At 47.6% G+C, this 20,709-nt stretch overlaps 1 protein-coding gene across 2 annotated transcripts in view; it reads right to left on the reverse strand.

Annotated features, from left to right (window-relative positions):
• Nucleotides 1–20,709, reverse strand: part of LOC310788308 (rab11 family-interacting protein 4A-like) — a gene marked incomplete at its 3' end in the record, with an annotated part of 159,343 nt that overhangs the window by 49,088 nt on the left and 89,546 nt on the right. For both annotated transcript variants that reach the window (XM_083649870.1, XM_083649869.1), the window contains exons 10-11: nt 18,718–18,858; nt 14,873–14,954 (exon numbers count right to left, since the gene is read on the reverse strand). In XM_083649870.1, coding sequence (XP_083505996.1) covers nt 14,873–14,954; nt 18,718–18,858 — 223 coding nt within the window. The remainder of the gene's footprint in view (nt 1–14,872; nt 14,955–18,717; nt 18,859–20,709) is intronic.

The following is a 20,709-nucleotide window of genomic DNA, read 5'->3' on the forward strand; positions in this document are numbered from 1 at the left end:
TAAAGCGCATTTGGCAGCGTAAAGCCATATTGATATCGTCCCAAAACAGGCGCAAGGCACGTTTTTTTGCGGTTAAGGCCCGTTTTAGTGCCGAAGGCCTGTGGGAGAATAGGGCCCCTAGTCTCTTCATTTTGATCTCAAAGTGCGCCAGTTTGATCCATTTTTACTTGAAACTATACAAAATTTTCTCCCGGGGGGGCATGCCCCCGGACCCCCCTAGGGGTTCAGTGGTCCATGACCTTTGGGTGGGCTGAGCCCACCCAAAGCTCTGATGCTAAAACCGCCCCTGCTTATGACCCCCCTTAAAAGTACTGTAGAATGTGTTCCTGTATCCAAACCCTCAATTTTTCATGTTCAGGCTGTGAGAGATGAGTCTCCTGGAAAAAGATTTTTTTTTTTTTTTTTTTTTTTCATTTTGGCCATTATTTTGTCTCTTTTGACTGGATTAACAAGCCCGTTTACATTTAGTGATATTATCTTTACATTACTATCCATAACCTTTGCTAATCATTCTTCTGATACTGGCAACATGTGAGTAAGAACAATAACTATAACTAAAGTATACCATCATAAAATCGTCAAAACACATACAGTAATACAAAAAACAAAAAACAAAGACTTCCAAGTTCGAAGTTTAAGTGTAACTTCAAGTTGAGAGGGAAGCCTTGCGTCCTTCCAGGGCCTCTCGTCCGTGCAGAAATAGACTCTGCACCGGTGATGTCTCAACTGTCCCATAACCGGTAAAAACAATCAACTTAGGTAGACTCCAGGTATAATAAACAACAAATAAGAAAGGATCAGTCCCAGAGCGTTGGCAAAAAATAATTAAGTTAGTAGTGATGTTCTCAAAAATCTTTTTTTTTTTCTTTTCTTTTTTTACATAGTATAGCTTCTTTTTTTTCTATATACAACCGTAGCTACGTCTATGAATACTGTGCATCTTATCAAACACTGAACTGGCCCATAATGGAGGTGTGTGGCCTCAGCCTCTTACCCCTTCTGCATCACGTGATATTTGTTTACTCTGTGACTTCACTTCTTCCCGACTCGTGTCGGAAGCTCCACAGTCTCTCGCGTATCCCTTCCTCTGTGAGCCGCTCCCGGATCGCTGCACCCTTGCCTCTCTGACGCCTGCTCCTGCCTTCCCCTGTAGCTCCGACCCTCTCCCATGTTGAACTCCGCAGCTGCGCCTCCGCGGGGGTTGGGTCAGCGGTGTCTTCTAGTGGGAATCCCCTCTTCTTCAGATCTGTGGCAGCGTCTCTCGCACACTCGTAGATTTTCACCCCGTTGTCGAAAAACACCCTCAGTTTGGCTGGATATGGAGTCTGGAAGCGGATTCCCTTAACTTTTAGAGCCCTCAGTATCTCCACGTATGCTTTTCTTTTCTTCAGTATCTCTGGGGGGTAGTCTTGGTCGAAGTAGATCCTTTTCCCCTCACAGCGGACGTCTTTCTTTTTCCACGCCGTATGCATCACTTGTTCTTTCACTGTAAACTCGAGGAAACACAACACCAGCGATCTCGGTGGTGCATCAGCAGGAGGCTTTGGGGCGAGTGACCGATGACAATGCTGTATGTTGAGCTCCACGTCCGCTAAGGGGGGACCAAGCTCCGACTTTATGAGCTTTGTTATGAACTCCAACAGGTTGATCCCCTCTGATCCCTCAGGTATGCCGTATATGCGGAGGTTATTTCGGCGGGTGCGTGCTTCTAGGTCAGTCAGTTTTGCTTGCAGTATTTCTTGATTCTCCTGGGCTCGGTTTATGGCTCGTTTCGCCGCTGCATCCCACTCCTCCTCTACCTCAGCGATGCGTTGCTCTGTCTCTGTTACTCTGGTTTTAATGGCTTGCAGCTCGCCTGTGGTTTCTTCAAGTTTGTGGTTGATTTCCTGTCGAAACTCATTCAGGTCCTTTCGCATGTCATCTTGGAAAGAGAGCTGAAATTCGCCCATGTCATTCTTCAGGCCCGCTCTGAGGTCTATGAACTCGCTGCGTATAGCTTGTAGCATGTTAGCATTAGCTGTCTCTCCGCCATTGTTGCCGTGGCTCCCCACGCCAGGTCCACTTTCAGCGGCCTTTTCTTCTTTATCTCGCCTGGAATCATTCCCATTTTTATTTTCTTTATCGTTTCCCCCCGCCATGTTCTTTATCAAAATGAATTATGCTATATGTAGTTCTTCTTCTTAGGAGGGGATGTGGCTCTTGGCTGCGGGGGAGGGGGTGGTGTGGGGTGAGGGGAGAGCTCTCCTGTCTGTTAGGAGGGGGTGCCTGGGGTGGGGGGATGGGTGAGAGTGGGGTTCTCATCTGCGGGAGTGGGGGTGGGGGGGTTGTGGGTGGGGGGAGAGGGTTCCTGACTGTGGGGGCCTGGGGTGGGGGGTTGCCGGTGTTGGGTGGTTTAGCGGAGGGGTTGAACCTTGCGTAGAATACGTTCAGCTCGTCTGGCAGGGAGGGCGAGGTGTTTTGGGGCTGTTTGTCCCCTTTGAAATCCGTGGCTGCATGGAGGCCTCTCCATAAGTGCCTAGGATTGTTTGTGTCCAGATTATTTTCGAGTTGTTTGCCATATACTCGCTTAGCCTCGTGCTAGCCTGATGGCCTTCCTGAGTGCATAGCGTGTGTGTTTGTAATCCTCTCTTGTTCCAGATGTGAAGGCTGATGTCCGTGCACGGAGCGCTGCCCGGACCTCACTGTTTATCCAGGGTTTTTGATTTGGTGGAATTTTTTATTGTTTTTGTGGGGATAACATCCTCCGTGCATTTCTCTCCATCTCTGGTCTGGCAAGCAATGTACAACCTTGAAAATACCTCCATGTTTGAGAGAGACTAGTTGCGGCTTGTTTTTTGATACTCTCCTCACAGTTGAAGTACCGAACACTATCAGCTTATTTCTTGGTATGGTATCATCCAGTGGCTTTGTTCTTTCAACAAGGCGTTCTCTGGTGAAAGCTTCAAATTGGTGCTCTCCTGTTTACTTCACCTTTCTGACTGCCTCAACAGCTGAAGGCCCAGCAATTTATTTTGAGTGGAGTACAATCAGGTCCTTGCTTTTCTCTTCAAAGGGGTTTCCAATATTTTCCATTGCACTGACCAGAGAGCGGACATCCTTGATGAATGTGACCTGGACACTTGTTGTTTGGTCATGTTGACGTGTCATCTGGTCTTCCCGATTTATTGGAACAAGTCTCAAACTCTGGATCGGGCAACTTCTGGTCCTGCTACCATCCATCACAGCAGTGCAGAAGGGTTGTCAGTGAAGCCCACAGCACCACCATCTCCTTTGATGCAGGCATTCGTTTGCAATGGCTATGGAGGAAAACACCTTCTTAGTCTTCTGGACAGTGAAGTTGCCTGCCCTGAATTCTTGAGCTATGCTAGGGTGTCTCCTTGGGAGTTCATCCATGTCTGTCAGGTGAACAGGGATCCATCTGGCATAGTGAGTAGCCTATGTGGACAATAGTACCTATGTGGGGCTAACATTAGATAGCATTTAGGAAACTACACTACACTACACTACCACTAAACTATCACCATGATGAGTCAATGAATGCTGACTACAGAAAGCATGGTATTATAAAGCAGTGTGTATTTAGCTGACACTGAACCCCATGCTGAGTTTCACAGCAGTGGTGTCACCAGTGTGCCCTGTCTGTGCTTTGACATCCACTCTATTACATTCACTAGTTATTCTTCATTTTGCAGACTTGGAGATTTATGAGTTTATAGAAGTGGTCTGTGTTATTTTATTGGAATTACAATTTTTTATGCCTGCCGCCATCACGGTTTTGGGCAGTTATTGTAATCACTTATCTTGAGTCTTGAATTGTATGATAGAAAGAAGCTTCTGAGCAATTCAAAAGTTCCAAATTTGAATTCTGCATCATAGAAAATGTATGATTTGACACCACGATCATCCATATCAAGTCTACGGAACTTTGTTGCAGTTGCAATCTTCAAAATGGTGGCCATCTTGAATTTTCCAAATGGCAATTCCCAAGAGATATGGTAAATACATTCAACTAATTATGTCCTCAATATCATTACATGTACACTTATCAGCATGTACATTGCTGATAAGTAAATTGATCTGAATACAGTTGTCACTGGTGGCCATTTGTAAAAAAAAATGTAAAATTCAGCGTGGCTCCACATCCAGTTTTTTTCAGAAGGCCTTTGGCTATAAGTATAGAAAATGTCATGCTTTTATCACAAAATGCACAATTGTTATGGTTATCTGCACCACTAATTCAGGTGTTGACACAGCCCCCGTTCGCCATGGAAGACAATGGTAGGCAATAGGAGCATTGAACTAGCCCAATACTATACAGCCTTATGGCACAGGCACAATGAGTCGCATTGACATTAACAAACGTGATAACGATTTGCTAAAAACACATAATCTGCGTTAATAATAATAATAATACATAAGTCTTATATAGCGCTTTTCTGGGGAACTCAAAGACGCTTTACAATACATAGAAACAGTACATAATACAGTAAACAAACTAAATAACAAGAACAAATACAAAACAAATACAAATCAATAGATTGCAGAGATGGAATGGTGGTTAGAGGTAAAAGTCAGATATTGTAGGCTGTTTTGAAGAGGTGGGATTTGTGTTGGGTTTTGAAGGAGGTGAGTGAGTCAGAGTTTCTGATGTAGAGGGGCAGAGAGTTCCAGAGGGTTGGGGCAGCGATGGCAAAGGCTCTGTCCCCCGTGGTGCGGTGCTTGGTTTTGGTGATAGGGGTGAGGAGGTTGGCATCAGCGGGTGGGGGAGTGGCGCTGGAGGAGATCTGTTAGGTAAGAGGGGGCCAGATTATTGAGGGCTTTGTAGGTGATGAGAAGGATTTTTAAGTGGATGCGGTGCTGAATGGGGAGCCAATGGAGATGTTGGAGGATGGGTGTGATGTGTTCTCTGGAGCAGGAGTGGGTGAGTAATCGGGCAGCTGAGTTTTGGACATATTGCAGTTTACGGAGAACAGTGGAAGGGAGGCCATAGAGGATGCTGTTGCAGTAATCTAGTCTGGAGGTGATGAAGGCGTGGATGAGTGTTTCGGCGGCTGAGGGGGAGTGGGGCGGAGTCGTGCAATGTTTCGGAGGTGAAAGAAGGATGTTTTGGTGATGTTGTTGATGTGTGACTTGAAGGAGAGGGTGGGATCCAAGATGATGCAGAGATTTCTGACCAGAGGGGAGGGGGTGACTGTATGTCCATCAATGCAGAGTGAGAAGTTCTGGGAGGAGGGATTTTGGGCCGAATATCATGATTTCTGATTTATTGCAGTTGAGTTTGAGGAAGTTGTTGGTCATCCAGGTTTTTATTTCAGTGAGACAGTCAGTGAGGGTGGAGAGAATGGCAGGGGTGATGGTTTTGGTGGAGATGTAGAGCTGGGTGTCGTCAGCGTAGCAGTGAAATTGTAGTCCATGGCGGCGAATGATGTGACCTAGGGGGAGCATGTAGAGGATGAAGAGAAGGGGACCAGGCACTGAGCCTTGGGGGACTCTGTGTAATACTGGGGTGGTGTGGGATTTGTAGTTGTTGATCGAGATGAAGTGAAAGCGGTCAGACAGATAGGATGTGAGCCAGGAGAGTGCTGTGCCGGTTATGCCAATTGATTTTAAGCGACTGAGGAGGATGGAGTGGTTGTCGAAGGCTGTACTGAGGTCGAGGAGGAGCCAGAATCAGAGGAGAGGAGGAGGTCGTTGGTGACTTTGAGTAGTGCTGTTTCGGTACTGTGGTGTGATCTGAAGCCGGATTGGAATGTTTCGTAAAGCTGGTTGGTGTGGAGATATTGTTTGAGTTGAGTTGCGACAGTGCGTTCCAGTATTTTAGAAAGAAATGGGAGGTTGGAGATGAGTCTGAAGTTTTGGGGTTGTCGGAATCCAGGCCGGGTTTTTTGAGGGTGGGTGTGATGGCAGCGAGCTTGAGCGGGGAGGGGACGATACCAGACGTGAGGGAGGAGTTGATGATGTTGGTGATGAGTGGGGCAAGAGGAGAGAGACAGGCTTTGACAAGGCTGGAGGGGATGGGGTCCAGGGGGCAGGTGGTGGATTTTATGCCAGAGAGTGATTCACAGAGGTCAGATGGGGTTATGGGGGAGAAGGCTGGAAAGCAGAGGGCTGTTGGCAGGGAAGGTGCAGGGTCCAGATCAGGGGTGATGGCAGAGGAGGTGGTGGCTAGCTGGTTGTGGATGTTTTCAATTCTGGAGTGGAAGAAGGAGAGGAAGTTGTTGCATTTGTCCGAGGTGAATGATGGTGAGATATTGTCCAATGGTTTGAGGAGCTTGTTGATGGTGGAAAACAGAGTGCGGGGGTTGGAGGATCCGGAGCGTATGATGTCAGAGTAGAAGGTGGAGCGGGCATTGTTGAGTGCAGACTATTGATGAGTGAGTTCTTTGTAGGCCAGTGTGTGTACAGTGAGTCCGTTTTTTTGTAGAGGCGTTCCATTTGTCTGCATTGTTTTTTGAGGATGTGCAGTTCAGGGGTGTACCAGGGAGTGGAGTGAGTGAATGTGACGGCTTTTGTTTTTATGGGGGCAAGCTGGTTGAGGCAGGTGGACAGTGTATGGTTGTAGAAGTTGACAAGGTCCATGGGAGCCGGGTTAACAGGGAGGGAGAGGTTGGATATGGTGTTGGATAGACAGGTAGAGAAGGAGATGGGGCAGATGGATTTGAGATTACGGAAGGTTATTGTGCGGTCTTGTTTGGGGTGGGGAACAGGGATGTTGATGTCCAGTGTGATAGCAAGATGGTCGGAGATGGTGAGGTCGGTGTTAGAGATGCTGTTGATGTGGATGCCAGTTGTGCAAACCAAGTCCAGGATGTGTCCGCGGGTGTGGGTGGGGAAATTGACATGTTGGGTGAAGTTAAAACAGTTGAGTATGTCCAGGAAGTCTATTGCGCTTTTGCAGTCCGGCGAGTCAATGTGAAAGTTGCCAAGGAGTAAAACAGACAGTGAGAATGTGGACAGTTGTGTGAGGAATTCTGAGAAGTCGGATAGGAAGGAGGGGTTGGGTTTGGGAGGACGGTAGATGAGAGCAATGAGTAGGGATTTGGAGCGAGGAAGTATGAAAGCCAGGTGTTCAAAGGAAGGTGCAGCAGGGATGGAGAGTGGTCGGGGGTTTAGGTCTTGCTTGCTGAGAGCAGTTCCTCCTCCTCGTCCCTCAGTGTGTGGGTTGTTTATGTATGAGTATCCAGCGGGGGTGGTTTGATTGAGTGAGAGATAGTCGTGGGGTTTTTGCCAGGTTTCAGTGAGACAAAGCAGATCCAGTTTATTGTCAGTGATGAACTCGTTGAGAATGAGACTTTTATTGTTGAGGGATCTTGTATTGAACAGGGTGATTTTCAGGTGCTTTTGTTTTGAAGTTGAATTGGCGGAAGTGGTTATTGTGCGGAGGTTCAAAGTATTCACGTGGGGGTTGATCTGATGACGTGCTTTGTTGTGATGACGGAAGGCGGAAGTGCAGGAGCTGTTTTCGGAGTAGGACCAGAAAGATGGGATGCAGTTTATGGCGGTGTATTTATAGACAAACTTGTGGCGGGAGCTTCTATGGATTTTTTTTTTTAGTTTTTTATTGCTGTGATGAGTTGCGTGGGAGGAGGCGATTTATGGTTTAGCCGGAGGAGTTGCGTGGTTGTGTAACATAGTGCCATGGCCGAAGACAAGGAAAACAAGCAGCAGCATTGTGGATGTAGAGGCGTAGCGTTCTGGGCCGTGGCCCGTTGTAGTGGACGGCAGGGTTCTCACCGGGGCAGGTGGAGGCCTGCCCGGGATCTGCATGCCTTCAGCCGCGGCGGTGTTCTTTGGCGGTAGTGGAAGGCAGCGGTCCCAGCCAACAGGGGCTAACCGCACCGAGACAGGTGGAGGCCTGTCCGGGGCCTACCTTCCAGCAAGCGGTGGTGGAATTGAAGTCCGGCTGGACACAGGTGAGTGCCAAGCGCAAATCTTGTAATCCAGATGGAGTGAGTGGATTGTTATTTCAGGCCGATGGCCGAGTTATCCGTTATGGACAGCCGATGACAGTGGCAGATCGAGAGGTAGAAATTAGTTATATTCTTAATCAGTCCAAACAGATCAAAAAGATAATATAGAAACTAACGTAGGCTAATTTGAACTATTTGCTAGATGGAGGGAGAAGCGGCAGACAAAGCGCGCCAGCGTCCTCTCCACAACCGGGAGTGCCCCCTAACGTCGCAAATAGCCGATTACTCACTGTCTCCCGCATTGAATAATTGAAGACAACTCACTGTCTGCGATGCATTTCCTCAAGTGAAGTCCCAATTGTGCTCAGGTCTTTTTTATGTTGTTTTACTGGGTTTTTATTCGGTAATCCAATCTGGAGCAGTTTATTATGCTACCATTGTGACTTCTGTGTCACTCTATCGCATGGAAAATTCATTTAAACTTTAATTACAAAGATAAATCAAGCCCGTTAGAAACAGACAGAATAGGGGAAGCTAGGCATTTTTACCTTCAAAATAAAAGCCGTATTTTAGAACTGGGTAAATAAAAATCAGGGTTGTCGACTCACTACGTGTTAAAATTGACTTTAGTTGTCTGTGTTCTATATGTCTTCTGTGTATTTCGGATCAGACACAAAAAAAATGTTGCAACATGCATCAATAAGACTATTAGTTTATTTAATTACCATTATTGTGAAGGTTTTAACCAGAAGTTTCAATGTTATTCTGGCTCACACAACAGCTGTGTATAAATGCGAAATAAAAGGTGAGCACGCAACGCTAGTGTAGCCGAGCGTTTAGGCTGCGCTTAGACTTAGTTATAAAAAGCAATAAACGGAGCAACTCCAACCTTGAACATTCTCAACATGAGACGCCAGCTTTATTTCTTCCGGTGCTCCCCTCCTCGTACTCTTCCCGCATCAAGTTCCCCACAACAACAACAACAACCACTTCCGTTTCCGGTCTTCAACATAAAGTCTACAGTGCTGCCTAGAACCTAAACATAACTTATATCGCATAGCACCTTCATAAAAATAGCTTACACACCTCCCCTCCTCCAAAAGAAACGTCCTCGTTTCAGCATCCATTCACGGTGTAACTACCTGGCATTGCAATGTAACAAAGCACCCAACACATTCCATCACCCTCAAAATTACACACTCTTAACTCAGTACGGTAACTAAACACCCCATCACTCCAATCCCCCAGAGACACGGACATTAACACACTCCATCACACTGCATCCCCCCCTGTGCAAAGGCATCAATATTTCCAAACATTCACAGTGCATTTCCATAACAACAATCTTTTTTTCTTTTTTTTTTTACACACATTTCCATTCCACAATAACCCCAACATTTACATTATTTATTTTCACTACTTCTTTTCTCTTTGTACCTTCATTTTGACCACCACTATTTCCATCCCCCCTTTTACAGCTTCTTTCCCACCTGAAGCACGTTACTCCCTCAACCCCAAAAATTCTCCCACACCCCCTTCTGTGTCCCACAGACATCACACGCACTGCAGTAGCTCAGCACATCCCCAGTGTGTCCGCTCCAGTAGAAATGTCCACGGATGCGGCTGAGTGTCTCTTCGGGCCCAAAATGACTTGCTCCAGGGCCCTTGTGCGCCCCCTTCAGTGCTAATTCTCGCAGGTAGCTGGGTACAACCGTCTGGAACCCCCTTCTACCATGCCCTTTCCTCTCCAACAGCCCATCTTCATCCAGACGCAGGTCGGTAAAAATCTCCCACAGTCCCTTCATGGCACCGGAACACAGGGGAATCTCCTCCACAGGGGGCCGGCGTCCGGCCGCTACCCACACGTACACCGGACCGATATCCGCATCCTCCATCTGTCTGCGCTTCCACTCTGTCACCTCGACATCCCTGATGGTCACTCTGTCGTCCGTCAGGTCCACATCTGGACACTCCTCCTGTTCCTCCGCCTCTTGCACTCGCTCGTCCTCTCGTCTTCCTCCCCCAGGGGGCGGCGTGTTGAGGGCAGCAGGGCGAACACCACCGGCATCCATCTCCACCTCGGCTTTCTGCACAGCAACCGTGGGGTGTGTGGAGCACCTAGGTTGGGCCGGCTCCTCCGGCGTCAACCCCTCTCGCTCACCTGGAGACACCAGCGTCGCTCCCCCGACTGTCACCGCGTTGCAGATTACCTCTCTCCGGCTGCTCACATTCTCCCCAGCCTGTGTCTCCACTCTGTCCTCTATCCTCTCAGTGCACTCTCTGGCCAAATGACCTGGCCTACCACACGACCAGCAGAGTCTCACCTGCCAGCCGCCTGCACGTCTCTCCTCTTCCGCTGTCCTCCGGTCCCAGACAGCCTCTTGACACTCCCTGGCTAGATGTCCAAACGCACCACATGACCAACAGACACCCGGGCGTCCCCAGTACCATTGTTCCGCGCACCTGGTCTGTCCCCCGGGACCGCTGCGACACCACCTCGCTATGTGCCCAGGTTCTCCACAAGTCCAACACCGTCTCTCTTGCTGCTCCTCCGGCCGTTCTCCACGCTTCGTCACCTCTGTGCTCAGCAAGTCAACCTGCTGCATGACTTCTCGTAGCATCCGCCTCAGCCCCTCTGCCCAGGCCGGTGTAGCATCCAATAGCCGTCTGACTTCCTTCAACAAACGGGCTTCCACACCCGCAAGCACCGAGCTGATCACCGTTGTCAGCTCCTCTTTCATCCCGTTCACCGACGGCCATTCTCCGCCGCGCAACATGATCGCACGTGGTGCTCCTAGCAGCTAACACACGCAGCTAGCCTCGTAGCTGTTAGCACGCACAGCTAACCGCCCTAGCGTTTTTACTTCGGTCCTCCTCGGGACGTTCCCTTGAAACACCGCTGCCACCAGTGTAGCCGAGCGTTTAGGCTGCGCTTAGACTTAGTTATAAAAAGCAATAAACGGAGCAACTCCAACCTTGAACATTCTCAACATGAGACGCCAGCTTTATTTCTTCCGGTGCTCCCCTCCTCGTACTCTTCCCGCATCAAGTTCCCCACAACAACAACAACAACCACTTCCGTTTCCGGTCTTCAACATAAAGTCTACAGTGCTGCCTAGAACGTAAACATAACTTATATCGCATAGCACCTTCATAAAAATAGCTTACACTAGTTTGCCGTTTTATCCAGAGACGGTTGTCGTCTAAGCATGGCATGAGACTCACACAACAATGAAACCAACATGTTCATCCCCCCAAACAGCAGTAAAAACCATGGGGGAGGTGATAGCAAGTTATTCCATTCAGGCCTCTCATTGTCTGAAAACCTGTTTTTCGGGTCCAGAATGGGCATCAAGTAAAGTCTTTGTGGCGTGGACATCACAGTGTGACCATCACAACCATTTCACAACCAAATAAAATCTCCAAAATATTCAACAACAACAACAACATTCAGGTTTGATGTATTTTTCACTTTATTGAAGTGTTTAAAACATGGTCTAAAACTGGTCTCCCTATGAAAAATGACACTCTGGTTAATCTATATTTTTAACCTCAAAATCATGATTTGTGATGGAAGAATGTGTCTTTATGTGTGCCAAGGACATCAGGCAGGCCCTTTTATGCAGTTGGCTGGGTCGGGCGGAGCTCGGGCTGGGAAAATATATAGCCTATATACTGTATATATATATTTAGGACTATAATACGCTAAATAGCTGCACACAGAGATAAAATAAATAAATAAATAAATAAATAAATAAATAAATAAATAAATAATATAAGAAATAATTATCTTCTTAATTATGTTAAATGTAGTTTTAAATTTTTAATTATCTCTGGTTTGCTGAGCTGTTATGAAGAAGTCTCGAAAGCTCTTGATGCTGCATGTGGTGGATGTAGACGGCGAGGCAGTAGGGATACGTCCCCCAAAAAATTAAAGTAAAAAAAATTAAGGTGCTCTTGTAGAGAGAATTTAGAGGTTGTTGTAATACCCCTCCTAGCCGTAGGGGGCGCTAAGTGCATAAAGTTACTCTAACTGTTGTGGGACTTAAGAGGAAGTCTATAAAGGGGAGTGACTAACAGGAAGAGGGGGTCAGTCCCCAGAGAGAGGAGATGGGGCTGGTCCACAGTGCTGTGAGACTTTGTTTTTGTAAATAAACCTTTTCTAACACTTTCACCTTCTAGTTGCATTGGTTTTCTAAACTTAGAATATAGTCCTCACCACACTCTCCACATGACTCCCTCAGCCGCGCTGCTCTGCCACCCCTTCTTCAGGTCAGAAGTTGATGTCTGGTTTTGTCACGAGTAGCCTACAGCTGAAGTCCCTCTTGCCATTAAGTGGCTCATTTCCACCACATTTTACAGCCCTGCACAGCCCGTCACCATTCGGCTCTACTTGTTTCAACCCGATGGACGTTTTGCTTCCACCGCTGGTCATCTGCCCCCGCCCACACCTGGTCGTCATAGCGACCGCATATCTGCCCTCCGCCCATATAAGTAGGCTATAACATATAACGTTACAATTAAATCCATACACAGAACTTTTAAACTGTTTATGAAATACTGGTGCCTCTAAATGACCTACAGTGTACATGGGCAAATGTGACAATCGGCCAGGAGAATGGATATCACTTTGTTGTTAGTCAAAACTCACATGCGCTGCGCGAGGGACGGGCGCAAGGGACGGGGGTTGCGCTAGAGTGAAGCCTCTACCCCGGCGGCCTCACCAGGCAAGACCGCGGCTTCACCCGAGCCCCGCCTGCGGCCTAGCGGAGCCGACGCAGCACTCAACTACAAGCGCTTCCTGAGCAGCGGACATTTGGACAATTGAAACCACCGCCACGATTTTATTTCACCAGAGGCGAAGGCAGCAACACAAAAGACTGATGTAAAAGCATAACAGAAGAGAAGGTAAGCTCCACTAAACTGGTATGCAGCATTGCATTGACAGTCAGTAGGATAGACAGAGTAAACACGATTCTGCCTGACCAATCAGTCGTCTACAATGTTTTCACGTCACCGTATGAACCTGGGTTCACAGAATAGAACCTCGACGAGGCAGGTACGAAAAGTAGCACGACTCGACCCCAATACAACCCGGGCTGTCCCCGTTTTTGATCGGTGGAATGAGACAAAAAAGCGAGACGAGCTGGGCGGGGCCGCGTTGATACCAGCGGTGGAAATGGGCCAAAGCAGAGAGTGACGGAAGGGAAGCATGTCTTTATGTGGGCCAAGGGGAAAATGACGAATGCTGGCAGAATTTATTTTTATCTCACAATTCTCTCATGAATTATCGGACTAAATTGGTCGGATTCAATGTATATACAGTATATATATATAGAAATGAATAAAAAAAGCTGATAAAGTAAATGTGTGCTGATGTAACAAAATTCCACTTCAATGAGAGCGGCATGACTCAGCGCGGCTCTCACTATGCTGCGTAATTACGCATGCAGCAGCGGAGATGCAGGAGAGAGCCCGAAAAGGAACATACAGTACCAACATAGCATGAAAGCTGAAAAACACACACACATTTGTGAGCCGCGCCGACATTAATTGCACTGCTTTTTTTCTTGGTCGGGCTGAGTCGGTCTCGGGCTGAGTGTTCTACGTGACAATGGCGGGCAAGTTGAGCTCGGTCCGTGTCTCAAGCAGGTTGGGTTGGGTCGGGTTCGATTTTTTAGGACCGCTGGGAACTCTAAAGCAAACCTAACTGGACCAAATGTATACAATGTAACAAAAACATGAATTGGTTTGGACCTTGGTCTGGACTTTTAGATGTGAAAGCGCCCTAAGAGTTTGCTCTCAACCGCTCGCTTCACCGGCCTGCTCTCTCTCTCTCTCTCTCTGCTGCATGCTGGCTGCGTCTAGGTCCTGTGTCCCATTTTTATACACATTGCCATGGTGATGCCACGGTGCGGTAAAAGCTGGGATTGAATCTGGCGACAACTGTAGCAGACAAAATCCAAGGGATAAACATGTAAAAGCGTGAACACTTAACAATTACCAACATGGTCCCTAGTCTTATAAAAACAGTTCATACGCAGCATGTAACAGATTACAACAGAAGGCTTGCACATTACTCTAGTTTTACTCAAAATAAGAAGAAAAGAAATAGAAATAAAATAAATAATTTTTTCAGGTTTTTAAAACCATTCAGAGAATTTGCAGATTTAATTTCATTAGGAATCTTGTTCCACTCCTCTCCCCCGGTATAGAGGAATATACTTCTCCCAACTTTGCTTTTCAGATTGGGTATTTTGATAAACTGACATCATAACCGGGATCTATAATGTTATGTGTGTCTACTAAAATTATTAAAAGATCATGAAGATAACGCTATTGCTGTTGCTATGGCTCCCGCTGATTGCTAAGCTAGGCTAAGCTATGCTAAGGCTGGGCAGTGCTGTTGTTGTGGTGAGACTTTCAATCATCAGGTAGCCACACCCCAAAGCTTAGTATTCTTTATCATCTATTTTCCTCTAAATGTGGCCATACTTTACAAAATGGGGACCATGACAGCATGAAAAAAACTTGAAATTGTTGATGCAGACCATGAAAAGTGTTTATTTAAGATCTTAAATCAAGAGAGAAGTCGGGTCATTTACCCATTCACTTCAATGTTAACCGATCTCTTTCTGAAGCCAAGGAGTCGCCCCCTGCTGGCCATTCGAAATAATGCAATTTCCAGGTTGGCCTCATACAAAAAAACAAAAAAACCTTGGCCTCATAGAAAGAGGCCTAGATTTGCCCACTGCATATGGCTATTAATATTATCTTAAATCTTGAACGTCAATTTTGCGAAAAATCAAGGACTTGTTTTTCTTTCTAAAATTCACAAACTTTCAGTGATTCAGCGACCCCGTGGGAACCCTGATGACATCACACTCACCTGCTCCACGTGCACACACACACACACACACACACACACACACACACACACACACACACACACACACACTCACCTGCTCCAGTTTCTCTGTCTGAGACTTGAGTCTGCACACGTTCAACTTCAGCTCTCCATTCTCCTCCTCCAGCTGCTGTACCCTATACACACACGGGCAGGCACGCACACCCACATATACACTAGATGAATAGTAAGTTAATCTACACAAATCGCTCCTTCATATCGCTGTGAAATGTCGGGTGCACAGCAGGTGCGGATCTATAAATAGCACGAAATAATTTCGGATTAAAGTTCATGCAAGGAAAATACGTGCTGTGTGTCTATTATCACGACCCCAGCCCCCCCACCGGTCCACAGCAAGATTGTCAGTATTAAACCCGTCCCCGGTTGGGGACCCCTGGCCTATATGACAACAGATCATTAATTTGTCTTGTAGTTTCTTTGCTATTCAAAGTTTGTTCTTTGATGTTGCTGCTATATCTGACAACAGATCATTCATTTGTCTTGTAGTATGTTTGATATAGTAAGTTCTCTAATTAATGTTTAGCTCTTCATGTCTAAACGCTTGCTTTGGCAATATGTACAGTGTTACGTCATGCCAATACAGCCATTTAAATTGAATTGAGAGAGGCAGGCAGCCAGATAGACCTGCTCACTAATAACAGGTGAAAGAGACAGGCAGCCAGATAGACCTGCTCACTAACATGTGAGAGAGCGACAGGCACCTGTCACCCGTTAGTAAAGAGGTGTATCTGGCTGCCTGTCTCTCTCTCACCTGTTAGTGAGCAGGCCTATCTGCCTGCCTCTCTCTCACCTGTTAGTGAGCAGGTCTATCTGGCTGCCTGTCTCTCTCTCACCTGTTAGTGAGCAAGTCTATCTGGCTGCCTGCCTCTCTCTGACCTGTAAGTGAGCAGGTCTATCTGGCTGCCTGTCTCTCTCTCACCTGTTACTGAGCAGGTCTATCTGGCTGCCTGTCTCTCTCTCACCTGTTAGTGAGCAGGTCTATCTGGCTGCCTGTCTCTCTCTCACCTGTTAGTGAGCAGGTCTATCTGGCTGCCTGTCTCTCTCTCACCTGTTAGTGAGCAGGGCTATCTGGCTGCCTGTCTCTCTCTCACCTGTTAGTGAGCAGGTCTATCTGGCTGCCTGTCTCTTTCTCACCTAGCAGGTTTATCTGGCTGCCTGTCTCTCTCTCACCTGTTAGTGAGCAGGTCTATCTGGCTGCCTGTCTCTCTCTCACCTGTAAGAGAGCAGGTCTATCTGGGAGCCTGTCTCTCTCTCACCTGTTAGTGAGCAGGTCTATCTGGCTGCCTGTCTCTCTCTCACCTGTTAGTGAGCAGGTCTATCTGGGAGCCTGTCTCTCTCTCACCTGTTAGTGAGCAGGTCTATCTGGCTGCCTGTCTCTCTCTCACCTGTTAGTGAGCAGGTCTATCTGGCTGCCTGTCTCTCTCTCACATGTAAGTGTGCAGGTCTATCTGGCTGCCTGTCTCTCTCTCACCTGTTAGTGAGCAGGTCTATCTGGCTGCCTGCCTCTCACCTGTTAGTGAGCAGGTCTATCTGGCTGCCTGTCTCTCTCTCACCTGTTAGTGAGCAGGTCTATCTGGCTGCCTGTCTCTCTCTCACCTGTAAGTGAGCAGGTCTATCTGGCTGCCTGTCTCTCTCTCACCTGTAAGTGAGCAGGTCTATCTGGCTGCCTGTGTCTCTCTCACCTGTTAGTGAGCAGGTCTATCTGGCTGCCTGTCTGTCTCTCACCTGTTAGTGAGCAGGTCTATCTTGGAGCCTCTCTCTCTCACCTGTTAGTGAGCAGGTCTATCTGGCTGCCTGTCTCTCTTTCACCTGTTAGTGAGCAGGTCTATCTGGCTGCCTGTCTCTCTCTCACCTGTTAGTGAGCAGGTCTATCTGGCTGCCTCTCTCTCACACCTGTTAGTGAGCAGGTCTATCTGGCTGCCTGCCTCTCTCTCACCTGTAAGTGAGCAGGTCTATCTGGCTGCCTGTCTCTCTCTCACTTGTTAGTGAGCAGGTCTAACTGGCTGCCTGTCTCTCTCACCTGTTAGTGAGCAGGTCTATCTGGCTGCCTCTCTCTCACACCTGTTAGTGAGCAGGTCTATCTGGCTGCCTGTCTCTCTCACCTGTTAGTGAGCAGGTCTATCTGGCTGCCTCTCTCTCTCACCTGTTAGTGAGCAGGTCTATCTGGCTGCCTGTCTCTCTCACACCTGTTAGTGAGCAGGTCTATCTGGCTGCCTGCCTCTCTCTCACCTGTAAGTGAGCAGGTCTATCTGGGAGCCTGTCTCTCTCTCACCTGTTAGTGAGCAGGTCTATCTGGCTGCCTGTATCTCTCTCACCTGTAAGTGAGCAGGTCTATCTGGCTGCCTGTCTCTCTCTCACCTGTTAGTGAGCATGTCTATCTGGCTGCCTGTCTTTCTCTCACCTGTTAGTGAGCAGGTCTATCTGGCTGCCTGTCTCTCTCTCACCTGTAAGTGAGCAGGTCTATCTGGCTGCCTGTGTCTCTCTCACCTGTTAGTGAGCAGGTCTATCTGGCTGCCTGTCTCTCTCTCACCTGTAAGTGAGCAGGTCTATCTGGCTGCCTGTCTGTCTCTCACCTGTTAGTGAGCAGGTCTATCTTGGAGCCTCTCTCTCTCACCTGTTAGTGAGCAGGTCTATCTGGCTGCCTGTCTCTCTTTTACCTGTTAGTGAGCAGGTCTATCTGGCTGCCTGTCTCTCTCTCACCTGTTAGTGAGCAGGTCTATCTGGCTGCCTGTCTCTCTCTCACCTGTAAGTGAGCAGGTCTATCTGGCTGCCTGTCTCTCTTTTACCTGTTAGTGAGCAGGTATATCTGGTGCCTGTCTCTCTCTCACCTGTAAGTGAGCAGGTCTATCTGGCTGCCTGTCTCTCTCTCACCTGTTAGTGAGCAGGTATATCTGGCTGCCTGTCTCTCTCTCACCTGTAAGTGAGCAGGTCTATCTGGCTGCCTGTCTGTCTCTCACCTGTTAGTGAGCAGGTCTATCTGGCTGCCTGTCTCTCTCTCACCTGTAAGTGAGCAGGTCTATCTGGCTGCCTGTCTCTCTCTCACCTGTTAGTGAGCAGGTCTATCTGGCTGCCTGTCTCTCTCTCACCTGTAAGTGAGCAGGTCTATCTGGGAGCCTGTCTCTCTCTCACCTGTTAGTGAGCAGGTCTATCTTGGAGCCTTTCTCTCTCACCTGTTAGTGAGCAGGTCTATCTGGCTGCCTGTCTCTCTCTCACCTGTTAGTGAGCAGGTCTATCTGGCTGTCTGTCTCTCTCTCACCTAGCAGGTTTATCTGGCTGCCTGTCTTTCTCACACCTGTAAGTGAGCAGGTCTATCTGGGAGCCTGTCTCTCTCACCTGTTAGTGAGCAGGTCTATCTTGGAGCCTTTCTCTCTCACCTGTTAGTGAGCAGGTCTATCTGGCTGCCTGTCTCTCTCTCACCTGTTAGTGAGCAGGTCTATCTGGCTGTCTGTCTCTCTCTCACCTAGCAGGTTTATCTGGCTGCCTGTCTCTCTCACACCTGTAAGAGAGCAGGTCTAGCTGGCTGCCTCTCTCTATCTCACCTGTTAGTGAGCAGGTCTATCTGGCTGCCTGTCTCTCTCTCACCTGTAAGTGAGCAGGTCTATCTGGGAGCCTGTCTCTCTCACCTGTTAGTGAGCAGGTCTATCTTGGAGCCTCTCTCTCTCACCTGTTAGTGAGCAGGTCTATCTGGCTGCCTGTCTCTCTCTCACCTGTTAGTGAGCAGGTCTATCTGGCTGCCTGTCTCTCTCTCACCTGTTAGTGAGCAGGTCTATCTGGCTGCCTCTCTCTATCTCACCTGTTAGTGAGCAGGTCTATCTGGCTGCCTGTCTCTCTCTCACCTGTTAGTGAGCAGGTCTATCTGGCTGCCTGTCTCTCTCTCACCTGTTAGTGAGCAGGTCTATCTGGCTGCCTGTCTCTCTCTCCGTCTTGCTGGAAGCCTCTCTGTGCCTCCTCGTCTCCTCCTCCAGACTCTGGTCTGCACGAGCCTCCACATCCTTCACCTGCTCCTCCAATGCATGGACCCTGGAGCGCGGGCATGCACGCACGCACACACACACACACACACACACACACACACACACACACACACACACACACACACACACACACACACACACACACACACACACGACCTGACCTTGGATGACAACAGTTGATTTTTGTATGTTATTTACTCCTACCAAGGGTTGCCAAGCAACAGATTAAACTATTTCCAGGCTGCAAGCTAGCAAAGCTAGCTACTTTTAGATTAGTAAAAAAGAGAAAAAGCCAGCACTCAATAAAGTCCTTTAGGCGTTTTAATACTCAGCATGTACAGCAGCAACAACGTACGTGTTTCAGCAGGTAGCCTTCATCAGCATTGTGCCGAGTCAGGCGGAAATGGTGTATAAATACATTCAAACCGGAACTACATTCAATGATCCAATCAGTTACCAGGTAAGCGTACACAGATAAGGACATCAAAAAAAGGTACAAAATATACAGAAAATGTACATAGCAAATACTCCTCTAGTAGAGTTTACAAATAGAAATAAATAAATATTTAATTAAATAAGGCCCAGCCGGATATGTTCCACTGTCAATATCCCTTCAGAAAGAACAGGCAGAAACATACATATACAAACGGGGGTCTAGTGGACACAATGCAAGTAGACAAGATAGAAAATATAGAAATAAAGTCAAAAAGTACCTGAGGAAACAACCAAACAAAAACTATTCGTTAAGGCCTTTAGGGTGTTCGGTCTGTAGCATGTGGATCCAGAAAGCTTCTCTCTGTAGCAGAGCTCTGTCTCTATTGCCTCCTCTTTTCAAGGGTGCTACAGTTTAAAGCTTCTCTCTGTAGCAGAGCTCTGTCTCTATCACCTCCTCTTTTCAAAGGTGCTACAACTCTGAAACCTGAGTGAACACACATCATGGCCAGCAGAATTAAAATGTCTCGCCACTGAAGACTTTTCGTCTTTGTTCCTAATAGTGCTCTTGTGTTCTGACATGCACATTTTTAGCTCTCTTGTGGTTTTACCGACATAACACAGTCCACAAGGACACTTCAAAAGATAAACAAACCTGGTCTTACATGTAATTATACTATTGATAGAAAACTTTCTACCAGAGTGTGGGTGTAAAAAGGACCCACCTTTGATCATAGCATTACACTGAACACAATTAGATCAAGGAAAATTGCCATTAGGTAAATCAGATAAAAAATTAACAGGGCGTGTGTGGCAGTCAGCTCTGACTAGCCGATCACTTAAATTTCTAGCTTGTTTAACTCATTGAGTGCCAATGACGTCTAAAGATGTCAATTGCGTTTTTTGACGGTGGGACGTGGATCAAAGCCTGATGCATCTCCTGTAAAAATATGGGGGATGTTGAAGGTGTATAAGCTATTTTACGGACCCATTAGGTGGCGACAGTGCTCTCCAGATTAGAGAAAGGTGAGGAAAAAAACAGAGAAGAAGACGTGGGCACACGGAAACCGATGCATGCTGTAACGTTAGCTGTGCCTGTCAACAGCAGCCAATCTGCTCCCACAATTGAGCCTTTCTGTCTGTTGCGATAGCCCCTCCACATGATTAGTTGCCAGAAAAGGAGCACCCGACACGAGCGTCTTTCTGTAAAGATTAATTATTCTCAGCTGGAAGCGCTGGGAGCCGGCGACAAAAACGGCGGAGTGCTGTGAAAATAGGCTGGGTGCAGCGCACTTTGAAACGTGCAGTGGAAAATTCAGAGCAGAGAGCCACCAGAGACACTTCCACGGAGGAGGGGTTTGCAGTTGAGGGGGGTGGGCCACGCAGGGCACCATACAACACCGACCCAGACAGCAGGCTCGATGGACAGATTGGCAAACACAAGCTAGAATATCTGATGCCCACC

The sequence above is a fragment of the Poromitra crassiceps genome (genome assembly GCF_964638095.1).
Source record: "Poromitra crassiceps genome assembly, chromosome: 13".
NCBI classification, from domain to species: domain Eukaryota; kingdom Metazoa; phylum Chordata; class Actinopteri; order Beryciformes; family Melamphaidae; genus Poromitra; species Poromitra crassiceps.